The sequence below is a fragment of the Prinia subflava genome, chromosome 8 (genome assembly GCF_021018805.1).
Source record: "Prinia subflava isolate CZ2003 ecotype Zambia chromosome 8, Cam_Psub_1.2, whole genome shotgun sequence".
NCBI classification, from domain to species: Eukaryota; Metazoa; Chordata; class Aves; order Passeriformes; family Cisticolidae; genus Prinia; species Prinia subflava.
The window spans coordinates 14,396,984-14,408,043 of NC_086254.1; the positions used below are offsets into that span (position 1 = coordinate 14,396,984).

The 11,060-nt window shown below is 63.3% G+C and overlaps 1 protein-coding gene across 1 annotated transcript; it reads left to right on the top strand.

Moving 5' to 3' along the window:
* Window positions 1–1,848: 1,848 nt before the first annotated feature.
* Window positions 1,849–9,667, top strand: FSTL3 (follistatin like 3). The gene is made up of 5 exons (XM_063404847.1): window positions 1,849–1,998; window positions 3,852–4,037; window positions 6,767–6,982; window positions 8,178–8,405; window positions 8,497–9,667. Exons 1-5 carry the CDS (start codon window positions 1,941–1,943, stop codon window positions 8,547–8,549), a joined length of 741 nt encoding a protein of 246 aa, XP_063260917.1. The 5' UTR covers window positions 1,849–1,940; the 3' UTR covers window positions 8,550–9,667.
* The last annotated feature ends 1,393 nt before the right edge of the window (window positions 9,668–11,060 follow it).

Sequence of the window (11,060 nt, forward strand, 5' to 3'; positions counted from 1 at the left end):
ACTTCCCTCCTGGCCACCAGAGCAGCCTGGCTGCTCCCTTACAGATGCAGCAGCTCCTGCTGCTCCGAGCAAGATCTGACCCCTTCCCTGCCAGAGACAGCGGTTGTGCAACCCCACTGGCAGCCAAGGAAAATCCCTTCCTGGCCTCTGTGAGCTCCTCTCGCATCCTGGAGCATGTGAGTGTGTGCATCACCACCCACTCGCTCACGGACATCCCGCTTGGAAGTTTGGCTCCCCAGCCCTCTGCCCTTACATGGGCAACCGCTCCGAGGCGGCCGAGCCAGCCTGGGTCACGGCAGCCAGGACAGGAGCAGCGCCAGGGCCAGGGCCAGCAGCACACTGGGGGCCTGGTGGCCAGGGGCTGCTGGCTCTGTCCATCCCCCCAGGACCCTCCACTGTCCCAGAGTCAGTGCTCCTGTCCCCACCACACACCGTATGGAGGTGCCAAGCGCTGCAGGGTTCCTGTGCCCGTGGATGGCACCAGTGCCACCTGGGGTAAACCCAGCCCTCCCCATTCCCAACCCCTCCCTGGGGGTGCAAAGGGCTGTAAGTGGAGAAGGGAGGGAAGATCTGCCTTGGTGAGAAGCAGCCTGCTGGCTGGAGGGATGGAGGGAAGGATGGAGATGTGGCACTGTCAATGACACTGCTCTCTGTCCGTGCTGGCACATGGCACTGCACCCCCTCCCCGTGCTGTGGGACCCAGGCTGCTCCACGTCCCACTGCACCAAAGCTGTGTCCAGCCCCAACCCAAGCCAAACCAAAGCTGCTCGTGCTGTGCTGGCACTGCTCAGAGCCTGGAGGCTGCTGCTGGGCCGGAGGGGTGGTGCAGGGTCCCGTGGGCCTTGTGGCCGGGGCCCCTCTCTGCAAGAGCCCGGCTCAGCCCTGCTGAAAACATGACCTCAGCTGGGGCCAGTGCACGGGGTGAAACGTTCCTCAGCTGCACAGCCGGGAGCTGGACAAGGCGCTTGGGGCTGGAGAGGGCCCTGGGCTGTGGCAGAGAGCCCTGTGTCCCCAACACTCTGCCCGGGGAGAAGGGGGATGGTCCCTGGTGCATCCTGACCCCTCTGCAGACGGGTGGGTGATCTCAAGCAAGGAGCAAGGCCAAACCTGACCTGCTTTGCCCTGGGTTCTCTGCTGCCCTCCCCTGTGCTGTAGGAGCCCCACAAAGCCTGGGAGCCCCTGAAATCCTGGCAGTGCTGGCCCAGCTGCAGTTCCCCAGCCCAGGGGAACTGTTCAGGAGCCAGCTGAAGCAGTCCTCGTGGTGATGGGGACATCTGTGGAGGACAGGGGCAGCATGTGTCACACAGGTACAGCCCCACAGTTCTTCTCCATCCCCTCCTTGCCCGGCAGGGCTCAGGGTGGTGCCTCAGTTTCCCTCGGTGTGTTGGGGGTGATGTCGGGTACCAGCCGAGCTGTGGGAGTGTTTGGGGAGCAGAGACGAAAGGAGCCCCAGATGAGACCCCACACGGTGCCCCTGCTGCCAGCCGGGGCTGCTTTGGGAGAAGGCAGGTTCGGGTTCATGCGAGGATGGGTGGGGAAGGCACAGCCCTGCGGGCAGCACGGGGTCGGGCAGGGGAGCGCTCTGGGGTCTGCCCAGACACTGCTCCGCTCCACCCCGAACACAGAGGGCACCTCCAAACCTTCCCCGACCCATCTCAGTGCCGGGGTGCCGGTCCCCACCCTGTCCGGGGGCCGCACGGACACGACCCCCCCCCGCCCACTCCGTGACGATCAGACCCTCCTTGCCTCCCTCGCTCATCCCCCCTCGCTGCCCCCCGACTCCACCGCCGCTGCCCCCGCCCCGGCCCCCCCGCGCCGCCCCGCCCGGTGATTCACGCCGCCCCGCCGCTTTATAGCTCGGTCGGCCTCGCCGCCGCCTCACAGCAACAGGTCACCGGAGCGCCCCGGCCCGTCCCGGCCCGTCCCCGCCCGGCCCGGCCATGCCGCTGCGGCTGGCGCTCTGCCTGCTGGCGCTCTGCAGCCCCGCCGCCGCGCACGGTAAGAGCCACCGGAGTCCCGCTCCCGGCGGGGGTCCCGGCGCACTCCGCCCGCTCCGCCCCGGCCGCCGGTAACGCCGCTCCCGCCGGCAGGTGCTCGGGGCGGGGGCGGCCCTGCCCGGGGTCGCGGCGCCGTTATCGGGCGGCAGCCCCGGGCACGGCTGTCCCGTCCCGCAGGGCGGATGCCGAGCTCTCGGCTGCGCAAACCGCTTTACTGGGAGGAGCGGCGGCTACCGGGTGCCCGGCGGTGTCGCTCGGGTGTCCCGGTCCCCGCCGTCCCTCTGTCGGGCGGGTCCCGTGGCTGCGCGGCGGGAGCGACCGCCCGCGTCCCCCCCGGCTCCGCTGCGGCGTCCCAGCCCCGGCATCCCGCACCCGGTGTGTCCCGGGGGATCCCCATTCCCGGGGGCTGCAGACTCGGCTCGGGGCTGCGTGCCCCCGGTGGGACGGGCCGGGAGCGGGGCCGGTCCATGACCAGGGTGTGGAGTTCGGAGCTTGGACCCTCCCGGTTCCGCTGCCGGTGCTAGCGGCTTTCGCCGTGCCTGGGCGGCGTCGGGACAGTGGGAGAGGCCGTCCCGAGACCCGGGACCGGGGCTGTATCAGCCCTTCCCAGCGCCTCGGAGCCGTGCGGTGCCGCCGCTGTCGCCTCTCCCGCAGCGGCGCGGGAGTTTCCACCTTCCCCTCGCACGGTGCTGAGTATTCCGTGGGGAGTGGGGGCCGCGCCGTGTTGTAACGGGAAATTGAGCTTGGAAGAGCAATTGGACACATCCGTGGGGGATAAACCCCGATGGCAGCGGCGAGCTGGAGCGGCTGGTGCTGCCCGAGGTGCCCGGGCGCAGCCCCAGGGTTTGCTCCATCCACGGCTGCCCCACGGACTTGTGACCGAACCAGAATCGTGTGTGTGAGGGAAGAGGGAGGCACAGGGGGTCTAGGAAGAGGGAAGGCTCCGCTTTGGAGCAGGGTGAATCCTGCTTAGGAGGGGAGAGACTCCCGCCTGGCAGCGCAAGATCCGTCCCTGCCCCCATCCCTCCCTTCCATCTTTTCGCCGTTTAGCAAACCTCAAGCACAGCTAATGAGAGCACGAACCCAAATAAGCGTCACAAGAGGCTGGTTTGCAGAGGCGGAAATTGCAAAGAAATCACTCACAAAAAAAAAAAAAAAAAAGGAAAAAAATATCATCTAACTGATTCGCTGGTGGGTCACGGAACAAACAGGCTTTTGAGTCAGAGGGATTTGATGCCGCGGGTCTGGCCCAGACCCAAGGGCTGGGGCAAGTGCCCTGTGCTCCAGCTGCTGGCTCAGATGCTCCTTGCAGAGGCCGTGGGTGTCAGGGAACAGCTCCATCCCTCCGTGGGGCCACTGGCACATGCCAGGAGATCCAGCCCTCACGGCAGCCACCCACTGCCCCCACTCTGTCTGCTGCCTTGGGCTGGGACCCCTCTCTGCAGGGCCAGGCAGGAATCGGGCAGAGAAGCAGGGAGGGAAGGGCAAGGGAGAGGGGCTGGCTGGCAGGCTGGGCATCTCCCAGAGCATCACAGCGAGTGCTGGCATTACAGGTCCATCCCTGTGGTCCAGGTGCTGGATTTGGAGCCCGTAGGCAGAAAAGGGCTGGCAGCAGCATTGGGGTGACCGTGGGGGCACTGAGTTGCCATGCCAGGGACCCTTGGAGATGCCTGCTCTGGGACAGTCCTTGTGCCACAGAAGCCAGCACAGAGCATCTCTGGGTTCCCCAGCTTGTCCCAGGCACTGGATCCCATTTACCTCTGCCCCAAGGTGGTCCAGCCACAGCCAGGATCTCGCTGCCTTCACAGGGGTCCTGGCACAGCAGGGATCCCTCACCCTCTGCCCTCTCCACAGGTGGAATCTGCTGGCTGCAACAGGGGAAGGAGGCCAAGTGCACCATGATCCTGAAGACAGGCGTGACGTGGGAGGAATGCTGTGCCAACGGCAACGTGGACGTGGCCTGGTCTAACTACACCTACCCAGGCAACAAAATCAGCCTGCTGGGCTTCCTGGGGCTGGTGACCTGCCACCCCTGCAAAGGTGAGGAGGATGGGGGGTGAGAGGCGGCTGTGGGGCTGAGCTTTGCCCATGGGGAATGTGTGGAGCCCTGGGTCTGCAGCTCTGGGTGATGCAGCAGCACAGAGCTGGGCTGCCCCTCACCAGACAGAGCTCTCCTTGGTGGTCTGGGGCAGCACAGGGACCCCAGGGAGTGCTGGCCCCACGCTCCTGCTGCTGCTGCAGCTCCTGGATGGATGCTGCTGTGGATCAGGGCTGGCTGGACAGCCTGTGTCCCCCAGCTGCTCTCATTTTGAGTGTATTTTAGTTGCTCTCCCAGTGGAGAGGGATGCATGACCCAGGTCTTGGCTGGGCAGCCAAGTGCAGGGAGAGGATCTGGGGCTGGCTGTTCCCAAGTTAACCCCTCTGCGCTGGGGCCTCCCTCCTCTGCCTTCGCCACGGCTGCTCAGAAGGAAACTTCGTCAGGTTTTTCTGAGGAAAAAAGATCGATTTCTTCCCCTCCGCTGCCCCTCGCTCCTCCCAGCGCGTGTGTGAAATGGCTTTATGTAACGGGCAGTTCCAGAAGTGGAAACTCTCCAGCTGTGAGTTCCAGCCCCGCCAGATGTTTTGGCGTGTGCCGGAGCTGCGGCTCCTCCAGCACTTGCGTGGCTGTGTGAGAACACGCTCGAGGACCTGCTGCCCGCAGGAGGCAGGAGCAGGGCTTTGGGAGGTCATGTTGTTATTTGCTTAAAGGGGAAAAGGTTTTAAACAAAACCACTTCCCGCAGCGCCCTGCACCCCTCAGCACTGCCACAATGGCAGCTCCTCAAGCCTGTGCTGCTGCAGCTTGGGGCTGCATGCTGTGCCAGCCAAAAGCTGAGTGAGATCCTGGCCCCGGCCCCATCCCTGCTTGGAGGCAGCTGGGAGCACTGGGACCCTCTCCCTGTGCTAGAGGCAAAGTGCATTGGAGACAAGCAGCCTTCAACCAGGAGTCTGCACTCACCTCATTTATCTCTGTCAGGAGGCTGGGGGACACAGGGGGGGCTGCTTGTGGCCACAGACCGTGGTGGGGGCTGTAGTCCCTGGGGTTTTTTGGTGTCTGGCAGCAGAATCTTGGAGGAAACTGCTGGAGAGAGCCTGGCCAGCACGTGCACCACAACCCCCCACCCTCAGCCAGCCCCTGCCTGTCCCATCCAGATGGGGCTGGTGCTGCTCCTCACCAGGCTCCAGAGGCCTTGGAAGAGGGCGGATAAGAGGAGCTGTGCTCCCACTCCCCGGGCTTGTGAGGCAGGGAGAGGTTACTCCAGGATAAAGTGGGCTGCAGCCGGGGCGGCCGGGGATGGTGCTGGCCAGACCCCAGGGGCTCTGTAAATGGGTCTCTGGGGGGACGTGAAATTCCTGACTCCAGCTGCTGGGGACACGGTGTCCCCACAAAGGACCCAGTGCAGGGGGAAGCCAGGCTGGGGTCACGAGCGGATTCTCCAACTGCTCCAATTATCCCTTACTGGGATAGTGTGGATGATTGGACTCTGCTCTGCTGGCAACGTTGCAGAGTGGAGGGTGATGAGGGTCCTGTTTGCTCTGGCAGCCTTGGGACATGGAGCTGTGCCCCTCTTCTGTCTTGGGGTCCCCCAGTCTCAGCCTTCTCTTCCCTGGGACAGGTCCCAGCTATGGAAATCAAGGAGCAAAATGGGAAAGTGTTTCCCAGCAGGGAATTTCCTGCAGGGACAGCTGGGCCAAGCAGAGAGGGAATTTCCCCTTCTTCCTTCTCCTTCTTCTCCTTGTCCTCCTCTTTCTCCTTCTCCCCCTCCCCCTCCTCCATGTCTCCTAAGGTGGCCCATCTCCCACAGGGAAATCCCCCTGTGTGCCTCCCAGAGCTCCCAGCACACACCCTGTCTGCCGGGATCCTTCCTGCTGGGGGTGAATCCCCATCTTGGAAACCTTTTGGTCCTGCCCTGCGTTCCTCTTCTGCTGGGTTCCAGCAGTGCCTGTGTCCTGGGAGCTATGGGGATGGTTTTTGGGGTGAGGGATCTGTGTGCTTTGGGAGGCAAAGGGGAGTCCAGCAGCCCCCCATCCCTGCTGCTGCCTGTCCCTGCAGAGGCACCAGTGTCAGGGCCTCTGGACACCAGGATGAGCCCCTGCTTGGAGCTGGCAGCCCCCCTCCATCCCCGCCGGCGTGGGCACAGCCCTGGGGCACTGGCGGGACCCCCTGAACCTGGCCCCCGCGCTGGCCGGGAGGTGACCCTGGGGGACAAAGCATCTGCCTGTCTGGGGAGCGGCGCTGGCTGCTGCCTCCCGCTCTTGTGTTCCAGTCACGGAGAGAGACAGGGCCGGGCATTGTCTGCTGGGAGCGGCATTCCCCATCGCCCCGACAACTCGCCGAGCCCGGCTCCTTCTGGAGGAACTGAGGCCTCGTAGAGATAGATTTTTTCCATTGCACAAGAAAAAGAAACGTCTCCTTCCAGAGAATAAATAGATGGGAAGGAGTGAGCTGGTGCTGAGAGGAGCCGGGGCTCTGGCTGGGGTGAGCTCTGGAGGATTGCGTGGAGCCGCAGCCAAGGACCTGCTCCTCGGCAGAGCTGAGCAGATCCAGATGCTGCTGGGACAGCTCTGTGTCAGCACACGTGCTGTGACCCGGGGGGCATTCAGGACCACAGGGGTGACACTGTCCCTGTCCCGCTTGGTGTCACATTGTGGGGCTAGGCAGAGCTGGCCCTTCCCTGGTGGGTGACAGCCAGCGCTGTGTCCTCACGTGCTGCTGCCCTGTGTCCCCAGAGAGCTGCGAGGGGGTGGTGTGCGGCCCCGACAAGGTCTGCAAGATGAAGCACGGGCGTCCCCAGTGTGCCTGCGCCCCCGACTGCTCCAGCCTGCCCCGCAAGCTGCAGGTCTGTGGCTCTGATGGCTACACCTACCGGGACGAGTGTGACCTGCTGACGGCCAAGTGCAGAGACCACCCCGACCTCGAAGTGATGTACCAGGGCAAGTGCAAAAGTAGGTGCAGTCGTGCCCCTACCCCACTGCATCCCATCCCCATCCCGTCCCTGCCGTGCCCCCATTCCCTGTGGTACAAGGAGGGAAGGTCTGTCCTGGTACAGGGCCCTGCAGGACATGGGTCTCATTGTCCCTCGATGGGACATTACAGCTTGTTGGTGCAATGGGATTTGGCCTACAGGCTGAGCAGTAACAGTCCCTAAAATGTCATTTACAAACGTCAAGCCCCTTTTTTTCCTCTTTTGTAAAGAGTGCAGTGATCCTCCCAGCCCTGCCAAGAGCTGTCAGAAGGATTATGGTTATTTTTCCAGCCCTCCTTTCTGGAAGGCTTTGCCTGTCGAGCACTGGGCTGCGCAGGGAAACGTGGGGCAAGAAACGGGAGTTGGGAGCTGCAGATGCCAAATCTTCCAATCCATCAGGGAAAGAGAGAAGGGTGGAGGGACGATGGGGGTGCACGAGCCTCCACCCACCCCAGCAGAGCCCTGTGCAGGGCCTGATCCTGCTGCGCAGGCTCCCTCCACCCCCGTGCGCCCTCATTCCAGTGCTGGGTCTGCTCCAGGGTGACCCTGCCCTTCCCTCTCACCGCGGCCAGCACGGCAGCTGCCAGCCTGGCCGCAGTGGCCGCTGCTTCCCTGCCAAGGCACCTGCGTGAGGCCGCTGGCCCAGCCGGGTCCCGCTGCGCCGAGCGGGCTCAGCCCCGCTCTCTGCTGCTGCAGCTGGACCTCGGCAAAAGGCAAAACCCTGGCCAGGGCCGAGCCTGGGGACTCAAGGTCAGGAGCTCCCTTGAGCTCAGGATGCCGGCCCCTGCCAGCCCCTGCCCTCGGGAACATCACTGATGGGGAGATCAGGACCCTCCAACCCCTGCCCTCGGGAACATCACTGATGGGGAGATCAGGACCCTCCAACCCCTGCCCTTGGGAACATCACTGATGGGGACATCCGGACCCTCCAACCCCTGCCCTTGGGAACATCACTGATGGGGAGATCAGGACCCTCCAACCCCTGCCCTTGGGAACATCACTGATGGGGAGATCAGGACCCTCCAGCCCCTGGCTCTGCTCTGTCCCCTGGTAGCAAAGGGAAGGAGGGGACTGGGTTTCCCTGGGATGATGCCCAAAGTCTGCCTGGGGTAAAGTAGCTGTGGGAAGAGGGGTGGCCATTTCTGGGGTCGCTCCAACCCTGTGCCTCCCTGCAGAGTCCTGCTCCAGCGTGGTGTGTCCTGGCACCCACACCTGCGTGGTGGACCAGACAGGCAGCGCCCACTGCGTGATGTGCCGGACTGCCCCCTGCCCTGAGCCCACCAGCCTGGACCACGCCCTCTGCGGCAACAACAACGTCACCTACCCCTCTGCGTGCCACCTGCGGCGAGCCACCTGCCACCGCGGCCGCTCCATCGGCGTGCGCCACTACGGGAGCTGCTCAGGTGAGCAGGGCGGGGCGGGGGCTACCGGGCACGGACCCCCAGCACCTGCTGGCCCCTCACACCCCCCCTCACTGCTCCTCTCTGTTTCCAGCTGCTCCCAAATTCTCCGCAGAGACGGACAGCGTGGAGGAGAACTATGTGTGAATCGTCCCTCGGCCGAGCCGGAGCTGGGAGACAGGGGCATTATGTGTATATTGTACAAACCATATACATGATATTTATTAAGATAAAAAGATCCTTATTTATCCCTGTGTATGTTAAGCAGTCGCAGGGGGCTCGATTCCCATCCTGCCGGCCAGGGAGCAGGGGAGGGGGCTCATGGCTGGAGCAAGGCTGAGATGCCCTGGGATGCTCTGGTGCCACGCAGAGTGGCCGGTGCCCTTCCCTGCTGCCAGTCCACTGTGGAGGGGTGTCCGTGGGCCCCCCCAGCGTGTCCTTGGCCGGTGTCCTGGGCCTATTTATTTTTGGATTAATTCTCGGTACTCTGCTGACGTTTCTGGCCAGGACCTCGAGGTCTAGAGGGAATCTGCGCGTTTGCCTTCCCTGAGGGGCTCGGCCCCAGCTGCCAGTGGCAGGAAAGGCAGTGCACGCTGCACCAGATTGGAGAGAGATAGATATATATTTTTATATATATATATATATTAAAAAACCCCCGTATGTTATTGTCTCCTAAAATTTCAGCATGTGTGTGTTCAAATGGGTTCCAGTTTAGGTTTTCCTAGGCCCATTCAGACCAGGCTCCCACCATCTTTGGAGGTGATGCCAGTGCCCGGAGGGCTGGCACAGTGGCAGCCCTGGCTGGGGGGCACAACCATGCCCCTACCCAGAGCCCATCGCCCAGGGCAGCTGCCCCCAGCCCTCCTAATCCTTTAATGCCTGCCAGAACAGCTTTGGGCACAGCCCGGGCTGTGGGGGGAGCTGGCCCTGTCCAAACCCCCCCCAGGACCCCTCACGGCGGCTGTGTGGCCCCACACCCCCTGCTCTGTCCACACCTGTATTTATTTTTACTCCTTCTCTCATTTCTTCTGTTGTCACCTGTGTAAATACCAGCTCAGCTCTGACACCAAAAAGCTCTCGACTTTATATAAATATCATATATATATATTATATATATATAAATACCTTATTTTCTATTTTTGTATGATTGGGTTCTGACCCCCGAGGTAGACGCTTTGGGAACATCCACACTCCCTATTCCATATTGTTGGGGCATTTTACGGCTGTGTTACGATTTGGATTACAATTAAAAACCAGAATAAACAGCGGTGCGTGTCCGGTTTTGTTGGCGGGGTCGCAGGAAACGTTTTTTCTCCTCGGGGCTGTGCATCCACGCCAGGGTCTGGGGGTGTGGGGAGCCCCCCACAGCCACGAGGAGCCGCATCCCATCTGCTCCAGCTCCACGCTGAGGTTTTCCAGGCAAGCTGCGACTGCTCCGTGCGGCAGGAGGGAAGGGGAGAGCGGGGAAGAGCGACGCAGATGAATCTGTTCCCAATCTCGGGCCGTGCCATGAGGGTTTGGTATTTCACAAAACAATTCCTGCCGGTAATTGGGTCCCGATGTGGGATGTTTCCCGGGCAGCAGCCCGTGGCTTGCCGTGCTGAGCTCCGCGGGAAGTGCTGCCAGATCCCCCCTGGGCACAGCCCCTGACCCCTGGCCGAGCCCCTCAGAGCCTTGACCAGCCCGGGAGCGCATCACAGAGAATCGTGGAACCATTTAGGTTGGAAAAGATTATCTCAGATAACCCGGGTTGGGCATGGGGGCTTCTCCTACAGCCCCTCTCTGCTCGCCCAGCTCAGCAGTGTCCTCCTGCTTTTGCGGGTGAGGGTCCAGGAGTTCTCAAAACGCCGCCCATGCCTTCCTAGGTGCCACCACACGCGGTGCTGTGTGGCCTGGGCTCCTCCGTGGCCGCCTGCAGCCCTTCCTGCCCACGGCAGCTCCCGGCCCTGCCCGCCCTGCCGCAGGGTCCGGTCCCCGGAGCTGCTGGCAGGCGGCTCAGTGCCGAGCCCGCGGGCACGGGCTGCGGCGGCAACGGCAGCTGCTGTGATGAGCGGGAGATTTCAGCTTCCAAAACATGGCTGTGAGTCAGGCGCCGCCTTCCCACCGGTTTTTGGGTGGTCTGGGACAAGCCGGGACAGGCGCCGGCTCTCCAGGCTCCCCGCCATTGCGGATGCCCTGGGGCTGGCAGTCCTGTCCCGGCATCCCGGGGGGTCTCTGCCCCACGCTGTCACTGCCAGCACCCCAGTGGGATTTGGGGCTTCTTTAGAGGCTGGCAGCCCTGCAGGGGTCTGTCCTCTGCTGGATGTCCCCAAGGCCGCCCATGCCTGCGGCTTGCATCTCCTGACCCCACCGCAAGGCCCTGCAGCAGCCACAGCGTGCCAGCAATTTGCAGATAAAACAAACAGCCAGGAGCAGGGAATGTCTGGGTTCGTCCCCGGAGACACCGGGCAGGGCCACGCGTGTCTCAGCTGAGACCCAGCAGCAGCTCGGCACACGTCTGCCGGCCACTGCGGGCACCCGGCTCCCGTCTGGGCGCGGGGGAGGCGGGTGAGGCTCCCCACCGGATCCCTGTGGGCTCCGCCGGCGCAGCTGGGAGCCCGCCTGCCCCCGGGGCGTGTCTGTGGTTCCCCTCTTTGGGGGTGCGGTGTGGGACGGGAT